The 21,966-nt window shown below is 40.8% G+C and overlaps 1 protein-coding gene across 1 annotated transcript in view; it reads left to right on the forward strand.

Moving 5' to 3' along the window:
* Positions 1–21,966, forward strand: part of LOC139159971 (zinc finger protein 268-like) — a 30,912-nt gene continuing 8,946 nt past the window's right edge. Inside the window, exons 1-3 of the mRNA XM_070737459.1 lie at positions 1–110; positions 9,879–11,443; positions 13,408–13,413. Coding sequence (XP_070593560.1) covers positions 10,535–11,443; positions 13,408–13,413 — 915 coding nt within the window. The 5' untranslated portion in view covers positions 1–110; positions 9,879–10,534. The remainder of the gene's footprint in view (positions 111–9,878; positions 11,444–13,407; positions 13,414–21,966) is intronic.

Below are 21,966 nucleotides of genomic sequence, written 5' to 3' on the forward strand. Positions count from 1 at the left end.
CCTAGAAAGGAGCGGAGAGAAGGGGAGGATCTAGAGCGTCGCTCACGAGAGAAAGATGGTCCGCCGAGTATCTTCTGGGCTCTTCCAAGAGTCGCAGCAGGAGCTGGTGGGTGAGTTGAGGACGGGTGGGAGGAGAGGGTGGGAGCAAGAAAGGCGGCTTGGTTTCCTCCGCAGCGAAGAAGCAGAGAAGTAACCAGAATATACAAAAACACAGTTGGATTCGACCTTGGCGGTCCTGTAGTCCAACCCCCTCCTCGAGCGTGATAACTAAGAGCGTTTCCATAATAATAATAATGACAACAATAGAATAACAGAGTTGGAAGGGACCTTGTGGGTCATCTAGTCCAGCCCCCTTGCTCAGTCAGGAGACCACACACCATCTCAGACAAATGGCTGAGTATCTTCTTCAAAGCAGCCAGTCAGGAGCATCCTCAGCTTGGGAAGACAAGCCCTTCCTCTGGTCGCTCTCAGGAAATTTCTTCTTGTTTCTAGGATGCTTCTCTCCTTCATTAGTTTCCATCCATTACCCCTTGTCTTTCCTTCTGGTGCTTTGCAGAATAGCTTAGCCTTCTCTTCTTTGTTGCAGCAGGTCACTTCTGCTCCTTTTTTCCACCACACCAGACCTACCCAATTCCTAAAACTGTTCATCACGTGTTTCTGCCTGAAGCCCCCAGTCATGTCTGTTGCTTTTTCATTTCTTCTCTTCAAGCAAACCTTCCTGTTGATATTAAGCCCAGTATAGCTGACCCTCCAATTATCTCCTCTATCTTTTGCAGGACAGAGTTGTCAGGTTCCTCAGGAACCTGTAAGAGGAAATTGGAGAGCCATTTATCCAGATGGTATGGGCTCTCCTGACTGAGTAAGGGATTTTCTAGATGTAGAAGATCTTCAAGATTCTTTCCACCTCTGTTCTTCTGTTAGGAACCTGCTTGGTTTTTTGGCAATAATATGGGAAACCCACAGAAAACCCTTTCGGATTTTTGGTTTCCATGTCTGCCCAAAAAGCATGGTATTTCCTATTGGTGCCCCATCCATGTATTAATCAGGTTCAACTGTGTTTAAGCCAGTATTTTTTTAAAAAAAATAGTTAGAATCTTTGGGATGTTCAGTTGTCTAAGTAAATCCCCCTTACCATTTGTTCGCTGAACTTTCACAGTTACAATGGCAGATATACATCTGGCCCACAAATTAGTGGGTTCTGCCAACTGGTGCACATTTATGATGGTTTTAGCATCCCACACTCGGGATCCCCATTCATGTAAGATTAATCTCATTGATTTCTTTGACTGTCACAAAGGTGTTGGATGAAGGTGGTGCCGTGGATATTGCCTATCTTCACAAGCCTTTGTGTTCCATATAAAGAGCTGATAGATAAATTAGTAAAGATTGGACTTAATCCCTGGATAGTTCAGTGGATTTGCAGCTGGCTGAAGCCAGGGCCACCATCAGGAATTTTGGGGCCCCATACAGCCTAAGTGTCTGCCCCCCCCCCCCCCCGGCCATTTTAAAACTACTGCCCCCCAAATCCCGTGCCATGCCCACCATGGCCACACACCCTGGGCAAGCCCTCCCCCGGCCCTCTGAGATCAAACACAGCCCTGATGTGGCCCTCAATGAAATTGAGTTTGACACCCCTGGCCTAGAGGCTAAATCCTATGAACAAGGGCTTAGAGAATGAGTATGTTTAGCTCAATAAATAGAAAACTGAGGGGGAATATAATAGTAGTTTCCCGATCCTTAAAGGCCTGCCACAGAGCAGATGGTATCTATTTATTCTCCATGCCACCTGAAGGTAGTACAAGAAGCAATGGGCGGAACCTCACCAAGAAGAAATGCAATCTGGAAATAAGAAAAAACTTGGGACTGGGCGGCATAGAAATAAATAAACAAATAAATAAATAAATCCCTTCTTTTTTATTAAAATAAATTAATAGAAACATAGAAACATAGAAGACTGATGGCAGAAAAAGACCTCATGGTCCATCTAGTCTGCCCTTATACTATTTCCTGTATTTTATCTTAGGATGGATATATAGTATGTTTATCCCAGGCATGTTTAAATTCAGTTACTGTGGATTTACCAACCACGTCTGCTGGAAGTTTGTTCCAAGCATCTACTACTCTTTCAGTGAAATAATGTTTTCTCAGGTTGCTTTTGATCTTTCCCCCAACTAACTTCAGATTGTGACCCCTTGTCCTTGTGTTCACTTTCCTATTAAAAACACTTCTCTCCTGGACCTTATTTAACCCTTTAACATATTTAAATGTTTCGATCATGTCCCCCCTTTTCCTTCTGTCCTCCAAACTATACAGATTGAGTTCATGAAGTCTTTCCTGATACGTTTTATGCTTAAGACCTTCCACCATTCTTGTAGCCCGTCTTTGGACCCGTTCAATTTTGTGGGACGCTGGCGCACACGTGCGAAGCCTACAACTTGCACTTGTGTTACATTTTGTTTCTTTCCTAAGCAGCCTTCTGTGTAAAAAAATCCATTTGGGAACGACTCGTTCCCAAATGGATTTTTTTACACAGAAGGCTGCTTAGGAAAGAAACAAAATTTAACACAAGTGCAAGTTGCAACCGCCACCCCGAAGGGGCTCCTACATTCGCCGCACGCTTTACTCTGGGACTGGAGGACCGCGCTGCCAAAGGCTCCGTCGGGGCTTCGAGTCCTGCCTTGCGAGGGCCAGAGGGCCCACCTTTTTCGTTGGTGAGGCGGGCAAAACCGGGGGCCCCTCATGGCCGGGCCCGGTACACCACCCCCAGTAGTACCGCCCTGTCGGCGGCCCTGGCTGAAGCGTAGACATCAGAAAGTTATTGTTCATGGCAAGTATTCTGAGCCGAGACAGGTTACAAGCGGTGTGTCACAAGGGTCTATTCTGGGTCCTATTCTTTTTAATATGTATGTGAGTGACATAGGGGAAGGTTTGGTAGGGTAGGTTTGCCTATTTGCCGATGACTCTAAAGTGTGCAATAGGGCTGATATTCCTGGAGGTAATATGGCAAATGATTTAGCTTTTCTAGATAAGTGGTCAAAGCACTGGAAACTGCAGTTTAATGTTTCCAAATGTAAAATAATGCACTTGGGCAAAAGGAATCCTCAATCTGAGTATTGTATTGGCAGTTCTGTGTTAGCAAAAACTTCAAAAGAGAAGGATTTAGGTGTAGTGATTTCTGACAGTCTCAAAATGTGTGAACAGTGCGATCAAGTGGTAGGGAAAGCAAGTGGAATGCTTGGCTGCATAGCTAGAGGTATAACAAGCAGGAAGAGTAGATTGTGATCCCCCTATATAGAGCGCTGGTGAGACCACATTTGAAATACCGTGTTCAGTTCTGGGGACCTCACCCACAAAACGGGTCCAAAGATGGGCTACAAAAATGGTGGAAGGTCTTAAGCATAAAACGTATCAGGAAAGACTTAATGAACTCAATCTGTATAGTCTGGAGGACAGAAGGAAAAGGGGGGACATGATAGAAACATTTAAATATGTCAAAGGGTTAAATAAGGTCCAGGAGGGAAGTGTTTTTAATAGGAAATTGAACACAAGAACAAGGGGTCACAATCTGAAGTTAGTTGGGAGAAAGATCTGAAGCAATGTGAGAAAATATTATTTTACTGAAAGAGTAGTAGATGCTTGGAACAAACATCCAGCAGACATGATTGGTAAATCCACAGTAACTGAATTTAAACATGCCTGGGATATACATATATCCATCCTAAGATAAAATACAGGAAACAGTGTAAGGGCAGACTAGATGGACCATGAGGTCTTTTTCTGCCGTCAGTCTTCTATGTTTCTTTGTTTCTCTGTATGGGTACATCTAAAATTGTATAATCCATCCCCAGCATTTCTAGATATATTTCATAATAGTGTTAAGTGTTAAGAATTTGTTCTTACAAAATATTTTACTAATAATTACTAACTACGAGTCTTCGGAGAGGGGCGGCATACAAATCTAGTATATAATAATAATAATAATAATTATTATTATTATTATTATTATTATCATTATCATTATCATTATTTCATCAAAACAAAAAATACAGAGGTGCAAATAAAAAATAAAAATAATGGAAAAATGGGAGGAAACTTTCATTTATTTCAAGTTCAAGACAGGGAACTTTCATTTTTTTCAAGTTCTTTATTCACTAAAAGAAAACTTTCTGGTTTTATCTTTATATTCTCTTCAACAATCTTCTGTATTAAGATATGAATCCTACTCCAATATTTCTTTGCCACATGTCCACCATAAATGATAAAATCTGTTCTTTACATTTCCAACATTCAAGGTGCCTTTATACATTCTTGGGAATTTCTTCCATGTTAGAAAGCAATGTCATAAACCATCTGGTATCGAGCTTCCTGCTTGAGCAGGGGATTGGACTGGAAGTTCTCAAGGGTCCCTTCCAACTCTATAATTCTGTTATATTTTTCCTATGTTCAAGCATTATATCACATCCAAAGACTTTGCTCACTGATTCTGTAAGTTCAATATCAGGGTTCCAAGTAACACTGTGAAGATTGGACTTAATCCCTGGATAGTTCGATGGATTTGCAGCTGGCTGAAGCGTAGACATCAGAGAGTTATTTTTAATGGCGAGTATTCTGAGCAGAGTCAGGTTACAAGCGGTGTGCCAGAAGGGTCTGTTTTGGGTCCTATTCTTTTTAATGTGTTTGTGAGTGACATAGGGAAGGTTTGGTAGGGAAGGTTTGCCTATTTGCCGATGACTCTAAAGTGTGCAATAGGGTTGATATTCCTGGAGGCGTCTGTAATATGGTAAATGATTTAGCTTTACTAGATAAATGGTCAAAGCAATGGAAACTGCAGTTTAATGTTTCCAAATGTAAAATAATGCACTTGGGGAAAAGGAATCCTCAATCTGAGTATTGTATTGGCAGTTCTTTATTAGCAAAAACTTCAGAAGAAAAGGATTTAGGGGTAGTGATTTCTGACAGTCTCAAAATGGGTGAGCAGTGTGGTCGGGCAATAGGAAAAGCAAGTAGGATGCTTGGCTGCATAGCTAGAGGTATAACAAGCAGGAAGAGGGAGATTATGATCCCGCTATATAGAGCGCTGGTGAGACCACATTTGGAATACTGTGTTCAGTTCTGGAGACCTCACCTACAAAAAGATATTGACAAAATTGAACGGGTCCAAAGACGGGTTACAAGAATGGTGGAAGGTCTTAAGCATAAAACGTATCAGGAAAGACTTCATGAATTCAATCTGTATAGTCTGGAGGACAGAAGGAAAAGGGGGAACATGATTGAAACATTTAAATATGTTAAAGGGTTAAATAAGGTCCAGGAGGGAAGTGTTTTCAATAGGAAAGTGAACACAAGAACAAGGGGACACAATCTGAAGTTAGTTGGGGGAAAGATCAAAAGCAACATGAGAAAATATGATTTTACTGAAAGAGTAGTAGATCCTTGGAACAAACTTCCAGCAGACGTGGTAGTAACTGAATTTAAACATGCCTGGGATAAACAAATATCCATCCTAAGATAAAATACAAAAAATAGTATAAGGGCAGACTCGATGGATCATGAGGTCTTTTTCTGCCGTCAGTCTTCTATGTTTCTATGTTTCTAACCAATGAAGACTCGAAGGGAGGCAATTTCTCAAAGTTTCAATTTATTGGAGATATCATATTGGCACATCTGGAAAAACCCCATTCGGAAAGCTTTTGATTTTCCCCATGCAAAGGAAAGTCCATCCCTTGCACCCAGGGCCGCCGATAGACCGGTACTACTGGGAGTCCCGTACTGGGCCTGGCGAAATTGACCAATTAGAGGGGCCCGCAGTCAGCAGCTCCTTGCACATGCGCAGACTGTCACCTCAGCAAAGAAAAAGGCCGGGTCTTTTACTTTGTTGAGGCAGCAGGCAGCCCGCAAAACAGGGAGGGTACAGTCTGCGCATGTGCAAGGAGCTGCTAATTTGGCGCCAGAAGGCCGGGGCCCCTAATTGTTCAAAAAGTTGTGAGAAGAGGAAGCTGAGCTTCCTTCTTAGCGCCTTCCAAGTTTTCCGGCAACTGCAGCGCCCCGCCCGGCTGGAGCTTCCCTGGCGGCTGCAGCAGGTGAGCTTTGGGGCTGGTGGGAGGGTAGCGGCAGCGGAAGGGCGGCGCGCAGTGGGAGGGTGATGGCGGTGGCAGCGACAGCCGCAGCGGGTAATAGCCCCCCTCTCCCGCCTCTCTCCCTCTCTCTTTCTCTCAGCAGTCGCAGGCAGCGGGTAGTAGCCGTGGGGCAGCGGCAGAGTGGTCAGCTGTGAGGCGGAGCTCCATCAGTGCTCCGTTCTGGAGCTCCGCCTCACAGCTGACGACCTTGCCGCCGCCGAGAGAAAGAGAGAGGGAGAGAGGGGGGAGAGAAAGAGATAGCAAGAGAGGGAGAGAGAGAAAGAGAGAGAGAGGGAGAGAGGGGGAGAGAGAAAGAAAGAGAGAGGGAGAGATGGGGGAGAGAAAGAGAGGGAGAGAGAGAAAGAGAGAGGGAGAGATGGGGGGAGAGAGAAAGAGATAGCAAGAGAGGGAGAGAGAAAGAGAGATGGAGAGAGGGGGGAGAAAGAGATAGCAAGAGAGGGAGAGAGAAAAAGAGAGAGGGAGAGATGGGGAGAGAGAGAAAGAGATAGCAAGAGAGGGAGAGAGAAAGAGAGAGGGAGAGAGGGGGGAGAGAAAGAGATAGCAAGAGAGGGAGAGAGAGAAAGAGAGAGGGAGAGATGGGGGGAGAGAGAAAGAGATAGCAAGAGAGGGAGAGAGAGAAAGAGAGAGGGAGAGAGGGGGGAGAAAGAGATAGCAAGAGAGCGAGAGAGAAAAAGAGAGAGGGAGACAGGGGGGAGAGAAAGAGATAGCAAGAGGGGGAGAGAGAGAAAGAGAGAGGGGGGAGAGAGAGAGAAAGAGAGGGAGAGAGAGAAAGAGAGAGGGAGAGATGGAGAGAAAGAGATAGCAAGAGAGGGAGAGAGAGAAAGAGAGGGAGAGAGGGGGGGAGAAAGAGATAGCAAGAGAGGGAGAGAGAAAGAGAGAGGGAAAGAGGGGAGAGAGGGGGGAGAGAAAGAGAGAGAAAGAGAGAGAAAGAGAGGGAGAGAGAAAGAGAGGGGGAGAGATAGCAAGAGAGGGAGAGAAAGAAAGAGAGAGGGGGAGAGAAACAGATAGCAAGAGAGGGAGAGAGAAAGAGAGAGGGGGAGGGGGGAGAGATAGCAAGAGAGAAAGAGAGGGAAAGGGAGAGAGAGGGGGGAGAGAAAGAGAGGGAGAGAGAGAAAGAGAGAGGGGGAGAGATAGCAAGAGAGGGAGAGAGAGAAAGAGAGAGGGAAAGGGGGGAGAGGGGGGAGAGAAAGAGAGAGAAAGAGAGAGGGAGAGAGAGAGGAGATAAAGGAAGAGGAGAGATAGAAAGGAAGAGAGAGAAAGAAAGAGGGATAGAAAGAGAGAGAGAGTGAGAGATGCTCAGTGAGCCTTTCTTTGAAGTTGCCTTTCTTTCTTTCTTTCTTTCTTCCTTTCTTTCTTTCTCTCTTTCTTTTTCTCTCTTGCTCTTTCATTCTTTTTTCTTTCTCTTGCTTTCTTTCTTTCTCTTGCTTTCTCTCCTTCCTTCCCTCCTTCCATTTCTTTCATTCCCCCTCTCTATTTTTATTTCTCTTTCATTCTCTTTCTTTCTTTCTTGCTTTCTTTCTTGCTCTTTTTCTTTCTCTCTTTTACCTTCCCTTCCTCTATTTCTTCTTTTCTTTCTCCTTCCTACCTTCTTCCCTCCCTCCCTCCCTTCAGTCCTTCTTCTCTTACTCTCCCCTTTCATAAGTTTCCTTGCTTCCTTCCTCTGTTCCTGTCCCTTCCCCCTTTCTTTCTTTCTTTCCTTCCTTCCTTCCTTTCCTCCCTCCATTTCTTGCTTTCCTTTTCCTTCCTCCCTTCTTTCCTCCCTCATTCCCTTCTTTCACTCCTTCCTCTCTTACTCTCCTCTTTCACACCTTTCCTTGCTTCCTTTGCACCCTTCCTCTGTTCCTGTCCCTTCCCTCTTTCCTTCCTTCCTTCCCACCCTCCGTCCATTCATTCACCCATTCCTCTCTTGATCGTCCCTTTTACCATTCCTCCCTCCCTCCCTCCCTCCCTCCCTCCTTCCTTCATAGCTCGCCCTCGCCTTTCTTCCCTTCCTTCCAGATGGGAGTGCCCCCTCAAGACACCCGCCTGACTGCTGGTACCCTGCTTTTTCTCTCCCCTCGTCCTTTCCAGCTCCTCGCGTTTGCTGGCTGGGGAATTCTGGGAGTTGAAGTCCAAATATCTTCAAGTTGCCAAGGTTGGGAAACACTGGCCTATGGGACCGCCTCGCTTGGCGTGAGGTGCGAAATGATCCCCGGGGGATGGAGTGGCTTGGCGACTTAAAATAGTTTTAAAATGGCGGGGGGGGGGGGGGGGCTGACACTTAGGCTGTATGGGGCCCCAAAATTCCTGATGGCGGCCCTGGTTGGATGTGACCGCCTCCTCGAGGGTGAGAACTAAGACCGTTTCCATAACGACATTAACAGAATAACAGAGCTGGAAGGGACCTTGTGGGTCATCTAGTCCCGCCCCCCTGCTCAATCAGGAGACCACACACCATCTCAGACAAATGGCTGAGTATCTTCTTCAAAGCGGCCAGTGAGGAGCATTTTCAGCTTGAGAAGACAAGTCCTTCCTATGGTCGCTGTCAGGAAATTTCTTCTTGTTTCAAGGATGCTTCTCTCCTTCATTAGTTTCCATCCATTACCTCTTGTCTTGCCTTCTTCTTTGTTGCAGCAGGTCACTTCTAATCCTTCTTTTCACCGGACTAGACCTACCCAATTCCTACAAATGTGTTTTAGCCTCAAGCCCCCAGTCATGTTTGTTGCTCTTTAATTTCTTCTCTTCAAACTTCCTCTTGGTATTATATAGTACAGTACTGCCTTTTCATTCTGTTGTGTCTTTTTCTCCAATACTTCTATCCTTTGTTCATTTTTCCCCAAAATTTGTTGCAGGTTACTAATTCTACTGTCAATCTTCTGTATGTCTTCTGTATCTTCTGTATGTCTTCTCTCACATTTTCATAGTTTCAGTCCATTTTTTCTTGCATCTTCATTGTTTCCCCGATTGCCAATACGCAATAGACACTGACTGAGTTTGACTTCCCGCCTTTTCTGCCATCAGCATACTATCTAATGAGGGGGAAGCTGTTGACAAAACTGGGTTGGATGTTGTTTTCTTGGATAGTTTTTTAATTGTTGCCGTGTTAGACATCTTGAAGATATTAAACAGGTCACTCAATTCTACCATTCAATTTACAATAAAAACCTTTCTTTTCTATAGCAAGGTCTACTTAAGTTTGTCTTTCTTTGGGGAAAAAATGGTTATGATGTTATGTTTGTACAAAGCTTAATAGTAATGCAATAGGTTATCCAAAGGGAATATGAATTTCTTAAACAAAAACAATATCAACAATTAATATCAACAATTTATCTCCAAATATCTCTATATAACTCTATTATATTTATTAATATAATTATCTCATATAAAGTTTGCCTTACTGATGCTTCTAATAATAACCTTAATACACTATTATTACTATATTTTCTATATGGTCTTATTTTATAATGATATTTAAATAATATCCACAAAATTCTTCTTCCAGTTGTTCTTCTTTGGAAGTAGAAGTTTAAATGCTTAAACAACAAGTATGGTTAATTTACGTAGATCAAAGTCTTAGTAGCAGGAAAGGTAGGAAAAGTTTAAATGCTTAAAACAACAAATCTAGTTAATTTACGTAGATCAAAGTCTTAGTAGTCCATTAAATTGTGGCATGTTTGCTTTTTATTTGTGATGTACACTTTTTTCACACTTTCTACAACCATTTTAAAAAGAAACAATTTTCAACTTACACTTTTATTTCAGATCTTACAGATGAAGAGAATACCAATAAGAGCACTCAGGACAACTGAGAATAGCTAGCAACTTTGAAAACTGTAAGGAAATTGAGCCTTCAGAAAAGCACACAATTCTTCTCTTTCCCCAGCTGATGAGAGACAAAGGGGAGAAAATCAAGAAGAAATTTCAAATGGGAAAAAGGAAAGTGTGCAGTAGGGTAGGGAAAAGACAATTGGATGGCCACAAATGGTAGACTATAATACAGGTCTGTAAACAGTAATGCAGGCCTTGCCCAATGAGGAAGAAAACAGTAGTTTGAATCCAAGCTCCATGCATCTTGCAACAAAAGATCACACGTATTTTTGACCTCTTCAAGTACATTATTGGTGGAAAAACTCCAGAGATGTGTCTATTTGGGGAAATAACATATAGCAAATCACAGATTAAGCCTAATATGACCCACACTGGAGGAAAGCCATACAAATTATCTGAATGTGGGGAATGATTTATTTAGACCAATTCCCTTGTGGTTCATGAAAGAGCCCACACAGGAGAGAAGTCGTATAAGTGCTCCCAATGCAATAAATGCTTTTGCAAGCTTCAAAAAATTAACACGAGAGGGGGAAAAAACTGATTGTGGGAAAACTTTCACTCAGAATTCCAACCTGGTGGCACACTAGAGGATGTACACAGGAAAGAAATCATATAAGTGTCCTGATTGTGGGAAAGGTTTCAGTCAGAATTCCCACCTGGTGATACACCAGAGGACTCACACGGGAGAGAAACCCTTTCAATGTTCTGATTGTGGGAAAAGCTTCAGTCAGAAATCTAACCTGGTGAAACACCAAAGGACCCATATAAGGGTGAAACCCTTTGAATGCCCAGATTGTGGGAAATGTTTCAGTAAGAATTCCAGCCTGGTGACACACCAGAAGATTCACACAAGAAAGAAACCCTTTGAATGTCCAGTTTGTGGGAAAAGTTTCAGTAAGAGTTGCAACCTCGTGGAGCACCAGAGGACTCACACAGGAGAGAAACCCTTTCAATGCCCTTATTGTGGGAAAGGTTTCAGTCAGAATTCCAACCTGGTGATACACCAGAGTACTCATACAGGAGATAAACCCTTTGAATGTCCAGTTTGTGGGGAACGTTTCAGTCAGAAATCTAACCTGGTGAAACACCAGAGGACCCACATAGGGGTGAAACCCTTTCAATGTCCTGATTGTGGGAAAAGTTTCAGTCAGAATTCCAATCTGGTGATACACCAGAGGACTCACACAGGAGAAAAACCCTTTCACTGCTCTGATTGTGGGAAAAGTTTCAGTCAGAATTGTGAATTGGTGATACATCACAGGACTCACACAGGAGAGAAACCCTTTGAATGTTCTGATTGTGGGAAACGTTTCAGTTGGAATACCAGTTTGGTTTACCATCAGAAGACTCACACAGGAGAGAAACCTTTTGAATGTCCTGATTGTGGAAAATGTTTCATTGCAAATTCCCACCTGGTGACACACCAGAGGACTCACACAGGAGAGAAACCCTTTGAATGTTCACTTTGTGGAAAACATTTCAATCAGAAATCTAACCTGGTGAAACACCAGAGGACCCACATGGGATGAAACCCTTTGAATGTCCTGATTGTGGGAATTGTTTCAGTCACCTTTTTAACCCGCTGGGACACCAGAGGATATAGGGATATAGAGAGGAGGATAACTGTTGTGAGCCGCCCCGAGCCTTTAGAGAGGGGCGGCATACAAGTCTAATAAATTATTATTATTATTATTATTATTATTATTATTATTATTATTATTATTATCATCATTATCATCATCATCATCATCATCATACAAATGACCTATAATTAATGGAGGTTTACACACAAGTTGATGAGTTTAGAGACGCATAAATTGATCTGTCATTGGAACCATAGGTGCGAAATTGATTATTTAACTTCCAGGATGATTCATTTTACTGAAAAATATCTCAAAAGTGGGGCTATGACTGAAGAGAGAAAAAATGAAAATATTAATTTGATAAAGGTATACTGTCTCTTTTTGTGGGAAGGTCATTATTATCAAGCCTTTCCTCTCCATAGGGTCCTGTAAAACCTTGCCATCTCACACAGGGTCCCTATAGGCCTTTAACTCCTCCCCAGGATCCCCACACTCCTTTCCCTTCCCCACAGGATCTCCACAAGCGTTTTCCTCACTGAAAGGGTTCCAAAAGGCTTTTCCCCTATCCCGCTCCTTTCCCGCAGTCCTAAGATCTGATTCTCACCCCACCAGGCCTCAGAAGCCTACTTCTCCACACCCTTTGAAGATCTTCGAATCTAAAGCTGGTGAAGAGGGCCAGGACATACATCCCAGGACATACATGGCTATGTTCTGGAAACAGCCGTTATTTTCAGTGTGGCCAGATTCCACCCTTGGCCATGTGATGGGAGTTGTGGGTGCAGCTGCATTTTTTCACACCTGCCTCAGGGCCAAAAATGGCGGCTGTTTCTGAATCATTGTCACAGGGGAGAGGGAGAAACTCCCCTGTTATGCTACCTTAACACTGTGCAACCTGCATTACCTTCCCTGGATCCAGTATTCAATAACCATTGTCCTGTCTCCAACCTTCCCTTTATGGGGGAGGTTGTCGAGAAGGTGGTGTCGCTCCAGCTCCAACTGTCCTTGAATGAAGCCAATTATCTGGGCCCTCAACAGTCAGGATTCAGGCCCGGCTAAGCATGGAAACTGCTTTCGTCACACTGATGATCTCTGGTCGGCCCGGGATAGGGGTTTATCCTCTATCCTGGTGCTTCTCGGCCTCTCAGCGGCTTTCGATACCATCGACCATGGTATCCTGCACTGGCTGGAGGAGTTGGGAGTGGGAGGCACCATTTTACAATGGTTCTACCTCTCCAGTCAGTCGCGGTCGATGTTAGCAGGGGTCAGAGGTCGACTCCTAGGTCCCTCCCTTGTAGGTTTCCTCGGGTCGGTCCTCTCCCCCCTGCTGTTCAATATCTACATGAAACCGCTGGGTGAGATCATCCAAGGGCACGGGGTGAGTTGCCATCAGTATGCTGATGATACTCAGCTGCACATCGATACCATCGACCAACTTATTTATTTATTTATTCAATTTTTATGCCGCCCTTCTCCTTAGACTCAGGGTGGCTTACAACATGTTAGCAATAGCACTTTTTAACAGAGCCAGCCTATTGCCCCCACAATCCGGGTCTTCATTTTACCCACCTCGGAAGGATGGAAGGCTGAGTCAACCTTGAGCCGGTGATGAGATTTGAACCGTTGACCTCCAGATCTACAGTCAGCTTCAGTGGCCTGCAGTACAGCACTCTACCTGCTGCACCACCCCGGCTCTAACTTACCGATCATTTCCTGCAGTCCGTAGGAGTCCCCGCAAATGGGCCAGGCGGCAGCTTCAGATGCATCGACTGAGGCTGCTGGACATGAACAAGCGAGTTGCTCTGCTCCGCCAGGATGCTGCTGGAGCTGCTCACAAGTGGCGACTTCGGTGTATAAGACACACCCAGGGTTTTTTTAGGTAGAAAGGTGTGTCTTATACACAGAAAAATACGGTATTCCCTCTCTGTGACCTAATGGAGACCATGAAGGCAGATCTACAGTAGCACATGTAATTTTTTCGCATATAAAATTTCCTCCTTCAGGAATGAATTGGTGTGGGTGCTCTTGGATGTGTCTTGCCTGATGGTGCTGCCGTGTCCCAAACCCCTGGGTGCCACAAGAAATCAGTTTTGGGATTGTGGGAAATACTCCACCCCCACCCCCGGAAGAATTAAATATTTTGAGGAATATTAGAAGGCAGAATATATTCCCCCAAAGGAGAAATAGAGAAATATGTTTTTAAAGAAAGCCGTCTTTCTTAATAGTCCCCAGCAGATACTTTCATTAAGAAAGACCAGGCTAGTCTATTCATAAGTAAAGGACCTTCATCACTAGAGATGGGATTAAAATTAAAATTTCTCCACCACCCAAATTCTAAGAACAGAAGTTTGTAGAGATTCTCAGTCATCCAGGTCAGGGTTGTCCCAAAGGTGTTTTTTCAGGAGGCAAGTAGACTTTGTTGTGGTTTTTGTTTTTGGAAGATGTTTCACTTTTCACCATAAAGGTTCTCCAGCTCTGACAGAATTCCATTCCCCACTCTCCTGTCAGAATTGAAGAAGCTTCTTGGATGAGAAGCAAAAGATCTTTAAACAAAAGTAAAGTAAGTCCAGTTGCCTTCTGGATAAGCACCTTTGGGATATCTAAGAACAAGACATGACTTTTAGGACGTAATAGAATTGACACACCATCATTAGAATAGCAAAATGTTTTCAAACCTGTTCCCAGAATTTATTTATTTATAGGATTTGAATGCTAGAAATGTAGTCATAAATGTGGAACATTTTATCACATGTGGAGGACTTGTCTACATGCAAGGAAATTCTGGCAAAAGATTAGATAATGGGTGGAAGGAATGGTGGAATATAAAATTCAAATGATTCCAGAACTGTTTCTATTGGGAATTTTGGATCTGAAAATGGAAAAAACAATATTTACCTGTTCACATACTAACCGCTGCCAGAATTGCCTTTAACAGATTAACAGCTGGAAGGAACCTTTAGGTCATCAAGACCAATCCCTCCTAAACAATTTCTAACAAATGGCACTCCAATCTCTTCTTGAAAGTCTCAAGTGTTGAAGATCCCACAATTTTGGAAGGCAAGTTATTCCACTGATCGTTCTCACTATCAGAAAGTTCCTCCTTATTTCCAGGTTGAATCTCTCCTTGATCAATGTCCATCCCTTATTCCTTGTTCAATTTGATGTTTCTTATTATGTTTATATTTATTTACCTTTTCTTTTTGGTATTTATATTCTGTATTTGTTTTTTTTTTAGAATAGAATATAATTCTTTATTGGCCAAGTGTGATTGTAAACGCAAGGAAATTGTCTTGGTGGAGTCTGCGGAGAGGGGCGGCGTACAAATCTAATAAATAATAATAATAATAATAATAATAATAATAATAATAATAATAATAATATGCTGTCAGTGTGCATAAAGAAAATATACATTTATTAAGAATCATGAGATACAAAACTTAATGATATCGAAGGGGTCAAATAAGCAACGAGGAAACAATATTAATAAAAATTTTAAAAAGCAATAAGTTACAGTCGTACAGTCATTAGTGGGAGGAAATAGATGATAGGAAAGGTGAGAAAAAACTAGTAGTAATAGTGCAGAATTAGTAAATAGTTTGACAGTGTTGAGGAAATTATTTGTTTAGCAGAGTGGGAAAAACAATTAGACACAATAACAGTTTTGGGGAAACTGTCTAATTATCTTGGTGTGCAGTGCTCTGTGGCAACGTTTTGAGGGTAGGAGTTGAAACAGTTTGTGTCCAGGATGCGAGGGGTCAGTAAATCGTTTGCAAAGGTGGGTTGCTAGGACTCGCAAATGACTTGATGGCGTGTAATCCGTGAAAACGTCTTAACAGGGAGACGGGATGAGCCTGTTTTCCCCCCTCCTGTCGGGAGATGGTGGTCAGACGGGCAACACGGGCGCCCAGAAAGCCGTCGCTACAGTAAGCAGTCCTCTGGGGTTGAGTTTTAAGGGGTTAAAACCATCAAGTGCTGCATTCCTAGAAAGGAGCGGAGAGAAGGGGAGGATCTAGCGGGTCGCTCACGAGAGATAGATGGTCCGCCGAGTACCGGTATCTTCTCTGCTTTTCCAAGAGTCGCAGCAGCGGCTGGTGGGTGAGTTGGGGACGGGTGGGAGGAGAGGGTGGGAGCAAGAAAGGCTGCTTGATTTCCTCCGCAGCTAGGAAGCAGAGAAGCAACCAGAATATACAAAAACACAGTTGGATGCGACCTTGGCGGTCCTGTAGTCCAACCCCCTCCTCCAGCGTGAGAACTAAGAGCGTTTCCATAATAATAATGACAACAATAGAATAACAGAGCTGGAAGGGACCTTGTGGGTCATCTAGTGCAGCCCCCTGTTCAATCAGGAGACCATACACCGTCTCACACAAATGGCTGAGTATCTTCTTCAAAGCCGCCAGTGAGGAGCATTTTCAGCTTGGCGATATAAGCCCTTCCTCTGGTCGCTCTCAGGAAATTTCTTCTTGTTTCTAGGATGCTTCTCTCCTTCATTAGTTTCCATCTATTACCCCTTGTCTTGCCTTTTGGTGTTTTGCAGAATAGGTTAATCTTCTCTTCTTTGTTGCAGCAGATCACTTCTGCTCCTTCTTTTCACCACACCAGACCTACCCAATTCCTACAACTGTTCATCCCGTGTTTCTGCCTCAAGCCCCCAGTCATGTCTGTTGCTCTTTCATTTCTTTCGTTCCAGTTCCTACAACTGTTTCCATCCGTTGTTCCTGCCCACTGGTGCCCTGAAAAATAGTGTGGATCCCTCCTCTCTGTGGCAACCCCTCAAGTACCTGTATACTGCTATCATGTCCCCTCTAGCCCTCCTTTTTGCTAGACTATGCATGCCCAGTTCCAGCAAACTTTCTTCACATGTATTGGTTTCTAGTCCCTTTGTCATGTTGGTTGCTCTCTTCTGTACCCTTCCTAGAGTTTCTATGTCCTTTTTGTAGTGAGGTGACCAGAATTGCATGCAGTACTCCAGGTGTGGTCTGACTAGGGCATTATATGGTGGTATTAGCACTTCTGCATGTGTTTTTGCCTTAAGCTCCCAGTCATGTCTGTTGCTCTTTCTTTTTTTTTTTTTAAATCTCTTTATTAATTTTTCTTATGTCATTCCCATCACATATTATTTTGAATTACAGATTATACATATTCTCAGTTAACATTCTGACAGTAAGTTTTGACCGGTTTTCTTTCATTATATACATTGTATTTTATGTTTTTAAATTCTAAAATCTATTACTTTCATTAATTATACACGGTAACTGTAGGTCGTTTCAATTGTACTGTTGTTTCATATTATGTTGCTTTTATGTTCTCTTTTGAACCCATTCGTGCCATTTTTGCCATGTTCTTTTTGATTCTATTAATTTATTTCCCTTAATTGAGTTCGTGAATTCGTCCATCTCTACACATGCATATATCTTATCTATAATTAAATCTTCCGTTGGTATCTGATCACTTTTCCAGAGTTGTGCTATCGCAATTCTCGTGGCGGTGTTAATATGTGTTGTGAGGAGCATTGTTTGTTTTGAATAATGTTTTCTCCAAACTCCTAAAAGCATAGCTTCCGGTGTGAGTTCTATTTCCTCTTTCGTGATCTCTGTGAGCCAAGTATGAGTTATTGTCCAAATTTTTTGTATCATGGGGCAGGACCACCACATATGGAAAAACGTACCTCTTTCCTTTTTACACTTCCAACATGAGTCTGATAACGTTGGGTGGATCTTTGCTAATCTCGCCGGTGGGAGGTACCATCTGTAGAATAATTTGTAATAGTTTTCCTTATATGCTGCCGAAAGGGTTATTTTGGATATTGTGGTCCATGTTCTTTCCCAGTCGGCAATATGGATGGTGTGTTGCAGATTTTTTTCCCACGCTATCATTGGAGTTTTGGTCGTATCTTTTATTCTTTCCTGTTCTAAAAGTATTTGGTATATTCTGCTTATTTGTTTGTTTTCATTTCCTATCAGAATCTTATCTAATGGGTTCATAGATTTTTGAATACCGGGTGTTTGATTGTCTTTTTTAAATCTGGATTCTATTTGGGCGTATGTCCACCAATCCATTTTATGATTTAATCTTTCCAGTTCTTGTCTAGATTTGAGTTCCCCGTTTGGGTGTAATATGTCTCTGTACTGGATGGTTTTGGCTATGTCGATCAAATTTGGGTAGATGATGGCTTCCACAGTGGAAAGCCATCTTGGAATTTTGTCGTAGTGTTTATTTTTAATTTCGTACCAGGTTTTTAGTAGTGATTTACGGATCAAGTGCCTGTCAAATATAGTTTGTTTTTGCAATTTATCTTTCCATAAATGCGCATGCCAGCCTGTTTGTAAGTCATGACCTTCTAATACAAGTATTCTCTTATTTTTTAAGTTAATCCACTCTTTTATCCAAATTAGGCTTGCCGCTTTGTAGTATAATTTTAGATCCGGGAGCCCCAGGCCTCCTCTGATTCTATTATCTTGGAGATACACATATTTTATTCTTGGCCTTTTGTTTTGCCAGATGAATTTGGAGATGATTTTATTGATTTCTTTAAAAAAATTTGGTTCCAAATTAATCGGAGCTGTCTGAAAAAGATATAAAAATTTGGGAAGAATATCCATTTTTATTACAGATATTCTGCCTAACATTGATATTTGTAGGTCTTTCCATTTCTCTAAATTTGTTTTGGTATCTTGCAATAATTTGTCATAATTGTCCTTTTTAAGTGTAATTGTTTTGTTTGTTAATATTAATCCTAAGTACTTCATTTTTTTTGTAGTTTGGAGTTTAGTAGTTTCTTCTAATTTCCTAATTTGTCGTATACTCATGTTTTTTGTCATTAACATTGTTTTCTGTTTATTTATTTTTAGACCTGCAAATTCCCCAAAAATTTCAATTTCTTTGATTAGCTCTGGGCCAGAGCTGGTTGGTTCTTCTAAAAAGAACACCATGTCGTCCGCATATGCCTGTAATTTGTATTCTTCTTTTTTAATTTTAATTCCTTGTATATTTTTATTATTTCTTATTTTATTTAGTAGTAGTTCCTGTGTCAGTATAAATAATAAGGGTGACATTGGGCAGCCTTGGCGGACTCCTTTTTCTATCAAAATTGGTTTTGTAGTGTCTCCATTTATTATTGCTCTGGCCTTTTGGGTGGTATATATATTTTTGATAATGTTTTCAAATCTGTTACCTAATTTTAATTCTCTAATTAACTCATTTAAGTATTGCCAATTAACATTATCAAATGCCTTCTGGGCATCCAGGAAGACAAGAGCTATTTGTTTTCCTGGATGGGCTTCACCATATTCTAAGACGTCTAAAACTGTCCTGGTGCAGTTGAAAATTTGTCTGGAGGGTAGAAAGCCATTTTGGTCTGTGTTGATGATTTTATTTAATATTTCTTTTATTCTGTCTGCTAAGATTACCATAAAGATCTTATAATCCGCGTTAAGCAGAGAAATTGGTCTGTAGTTTTTTATTTTCTGTTTGTCTAACCCCTCCTTTGGTATCATCGTTATGTATGATTCTCTCCAGGATTCTGGAATTTTTGCTTGTTCTAATATTTCATTGTATGTCTCCAGTAATATGGGTTCAAATAGATCTTTATTTCCTTTATAGAATTCCCCCGGGAGTCCATCCGGCCCTGGGGTTTTATTGTTTTTTTGTTTTTTTAATGCTAATTGGATTTCTTGTAGAGTAATTTTTTCATTTAAAATTTGTTTATCGAGTTCTTCAATTTGTATGGTATTATTTTCTTGTATGTATTTAGTAATTTTTACCATTTCAATTGGTTCTTCTTTATATAGGTTGTTGTAATAATCTTGTATTATTTCCTTTTTCTGTTGTTCCATGTGTTGTATTGTCCCGTCTTTATCCTCTAATTGATAAATTAATTTTTCGCTTCTCATTTTTTTGATTTTCTGTGCAAGCCATCTACCTGGTTTGTTAGCTGTTTCAAAGTATTTTTGTTTCGTTTGTTTTAAATTTCTAATAAATTCTTGCTGTTCTAATATATTTATTTTGGATTTAGCTTCCCTTAGTGATATTTGTGTCTGTTTGTTTGTTGGGTTTTGTTGAAGAGTTTTTTCCAGGTTGGCTATTTTATTTACGTAGTGATTATATTCTGCCTTCTCTTCTTTTTGTTTTTTAGCTGTATATGATATAGTAACTCCCCTAGTATATGCTTTCAGTGTGTCCCATAGTATTTGAGTTGAGGTGGGTTGTTTCTTATTTTCCTCTAGAAATAATTTTATTTCTTTGTTTAGCATTTCTGTATATTTTTCATCTCGAAGTAGGTTTGTATTTAATGACCATCTTCTAAATTCTTTCTTTTCCCCCTGCCAAGTGATTGTTATTGGGTTATGGTCAGCCCACGTATTTGGTTCTATGTCAACAGATTTTATTTTTTTGTGCATATTCTTACTTAGCCATACCATATCTATCCTAGAGAAAGAGTTGTGTGGGGCAGAGTAGAATGTAAATTGTTTTTCATTTGGATGTATTAATCTCCACATATCTACCAGATCTAGTTCATCCGTCATTTTCTCAAATGTGGTTGGTAGTGTGGCTCTTTTTATTTTACTCTTGGTTTCTATTTTGTAGTCCAGTTTTTGGTTCACTATTCCGTTATAGTCTCCTATTATACATATATTTGTTTGGTTAAATTGTAATAATATTTCATGTATTTTTTTATAAAATTGTTTCAATTCATGATTTGGTGCATATATATTTACTAATAATATTTTCTCTCCTTTGATTTCTACTTCTACTATAATATATCTTCCTTTTGGGTCAGTTTTTATCTCTCTTGGGTTTAATTCTTTTTTCACATATGTGGCTACCCCTCTTTTCTTTTCTTTTTCATCTAGAGAAGTGTATAGCTCTCCCAATTTGGTGTATTCTAAATATTTTTTGTGTGCAAGTTTGATATGTACTTCTTGTAGACATATTATCTGTGCTTTCTGTTTCAGGAGTTTGGAGAAAACCTTTTTTCTTTTCTGATTGTTGTTGAGACCATTTATGTTTATTGAAATTAGTTTAGTTCCCAGTGGCATTTAGCTTTGAATGGGTAGAAAGAGAATATATAAACAAGAATAAAAGAATAAAAGAAAGAGGGCTTTTCCTTCTTGGTTGTTTTTAGTTCCTTTTGTTTGTTTGTTTCTATTTGTCTGCTGCTGCTGCTGCTGTTTGGGATCTGGTCTTAGCCCCTTCTTCCCTTTCTCTTTCTCCCCCCGTCTCCCCCGTCCTTCCACCTGTTTGTTTGTCAATTTCAATTTCTTCTTCTTTACTAGATTCTAATCTCTCCCCGCTCTCTAACTCTATCTCAGTGTTAACCAATTGTTCGTATATTTCTTGTGCTTTTTCAAGGGAGTCCACTTTAACTCTTCTGCCATCAATATTTATCATCATCCCTTCGGGATTAATCCATCTAAATGTAATTTCTTTTTTGTTTAGGACAGAGGCTAGTGTCTTATAATCTCTCCTTCTCTCTCTTACCTTTCTAGGGATTTGCTTTAATATATTTAATTCTTTACCCTTATATGTCATTTTCCTTCCTCTAGAAATTGCATATACCCTGTCTCTCATGATCCTTCTAGCAAATCTCAGGTGGATCTCCCTCGGGAGTCGGTTTCTACGGGCATAATTAGTGTTAATTCTGTAAATTTCATCCAGTTCACTTATTACCTCTTCCCGACTGGTTTGTAATATTCCTGAAATTATGGTTATCATAATCTCCCCTAAGTTTTCATTCTCTGTCTCTATCACATTTTGAAATCTTAAAAAATAAGAAGATCGTTCCAACTCCAGCTGAATCAGGGAGTTTTCAAGATCCTTATGGGATTCCTTAAGTTTTTGATCTACCTGTTCAATTTTTTTCTCACTCTGTTCTATTTTCTCTTCCACCTGTGTAATTTTTTGTTCATTTTTCTGTGTTGCAAGTTGTGCTGTTTCCAGTCTGTTTTCTAACCTAAGGATATCAGTTTTTAACTCTAGGTGGTTATTGGTAATAAGTTCTTGTAGTTTCAGCATTGCTTCTTGCATAACTGTCAATGTTTTATTCATATTTTGCATTAGTGAGGAACTTTCTTTCTCTTTTTCTTTCTCTGGATTTAACATATCATCTATTTGTCTTTGTGATGCTGAAGAAGCTGAAGATAGTGTATTTGAAGGTGTGGCTGGGGTTGTTTTTTTACCACCTCTGGGCTGGTAATTGGCCATTTCTTTTATAATCTGGTTTTGCTTTTCTAAAATATTATATATTCTATTCCATATGACCATAGGAAATATTTATGCACTTTAAAAGTTCTATTATTTTTCTTAGAAATGTTAACGTTTTTTACAAGGCTACAAATTCTATAATAATTAATTAAAATTTCTATAGCACTTAATGACTTAATAACTATTTTAGTATATTAAATATATCTAAATATCTAAATATAAGTATATCTGAGTATCAG

Source organism: Erythrolamprus reginae, chromosome 2 (assembly GCF_031021105.1).
Source record: "Erythrolamprus reginae isolate rEryReg1 chromosome 2, rEryReg1.hap1, whole genome shotgun sequence".
Classification (NCBI taxonomy): Eukaryota; Metazoa; Chordata; class Lepidosauria; order Squamata; family Dipsadidae; genus Erythrolamprus; species Erythrolamprus reginae.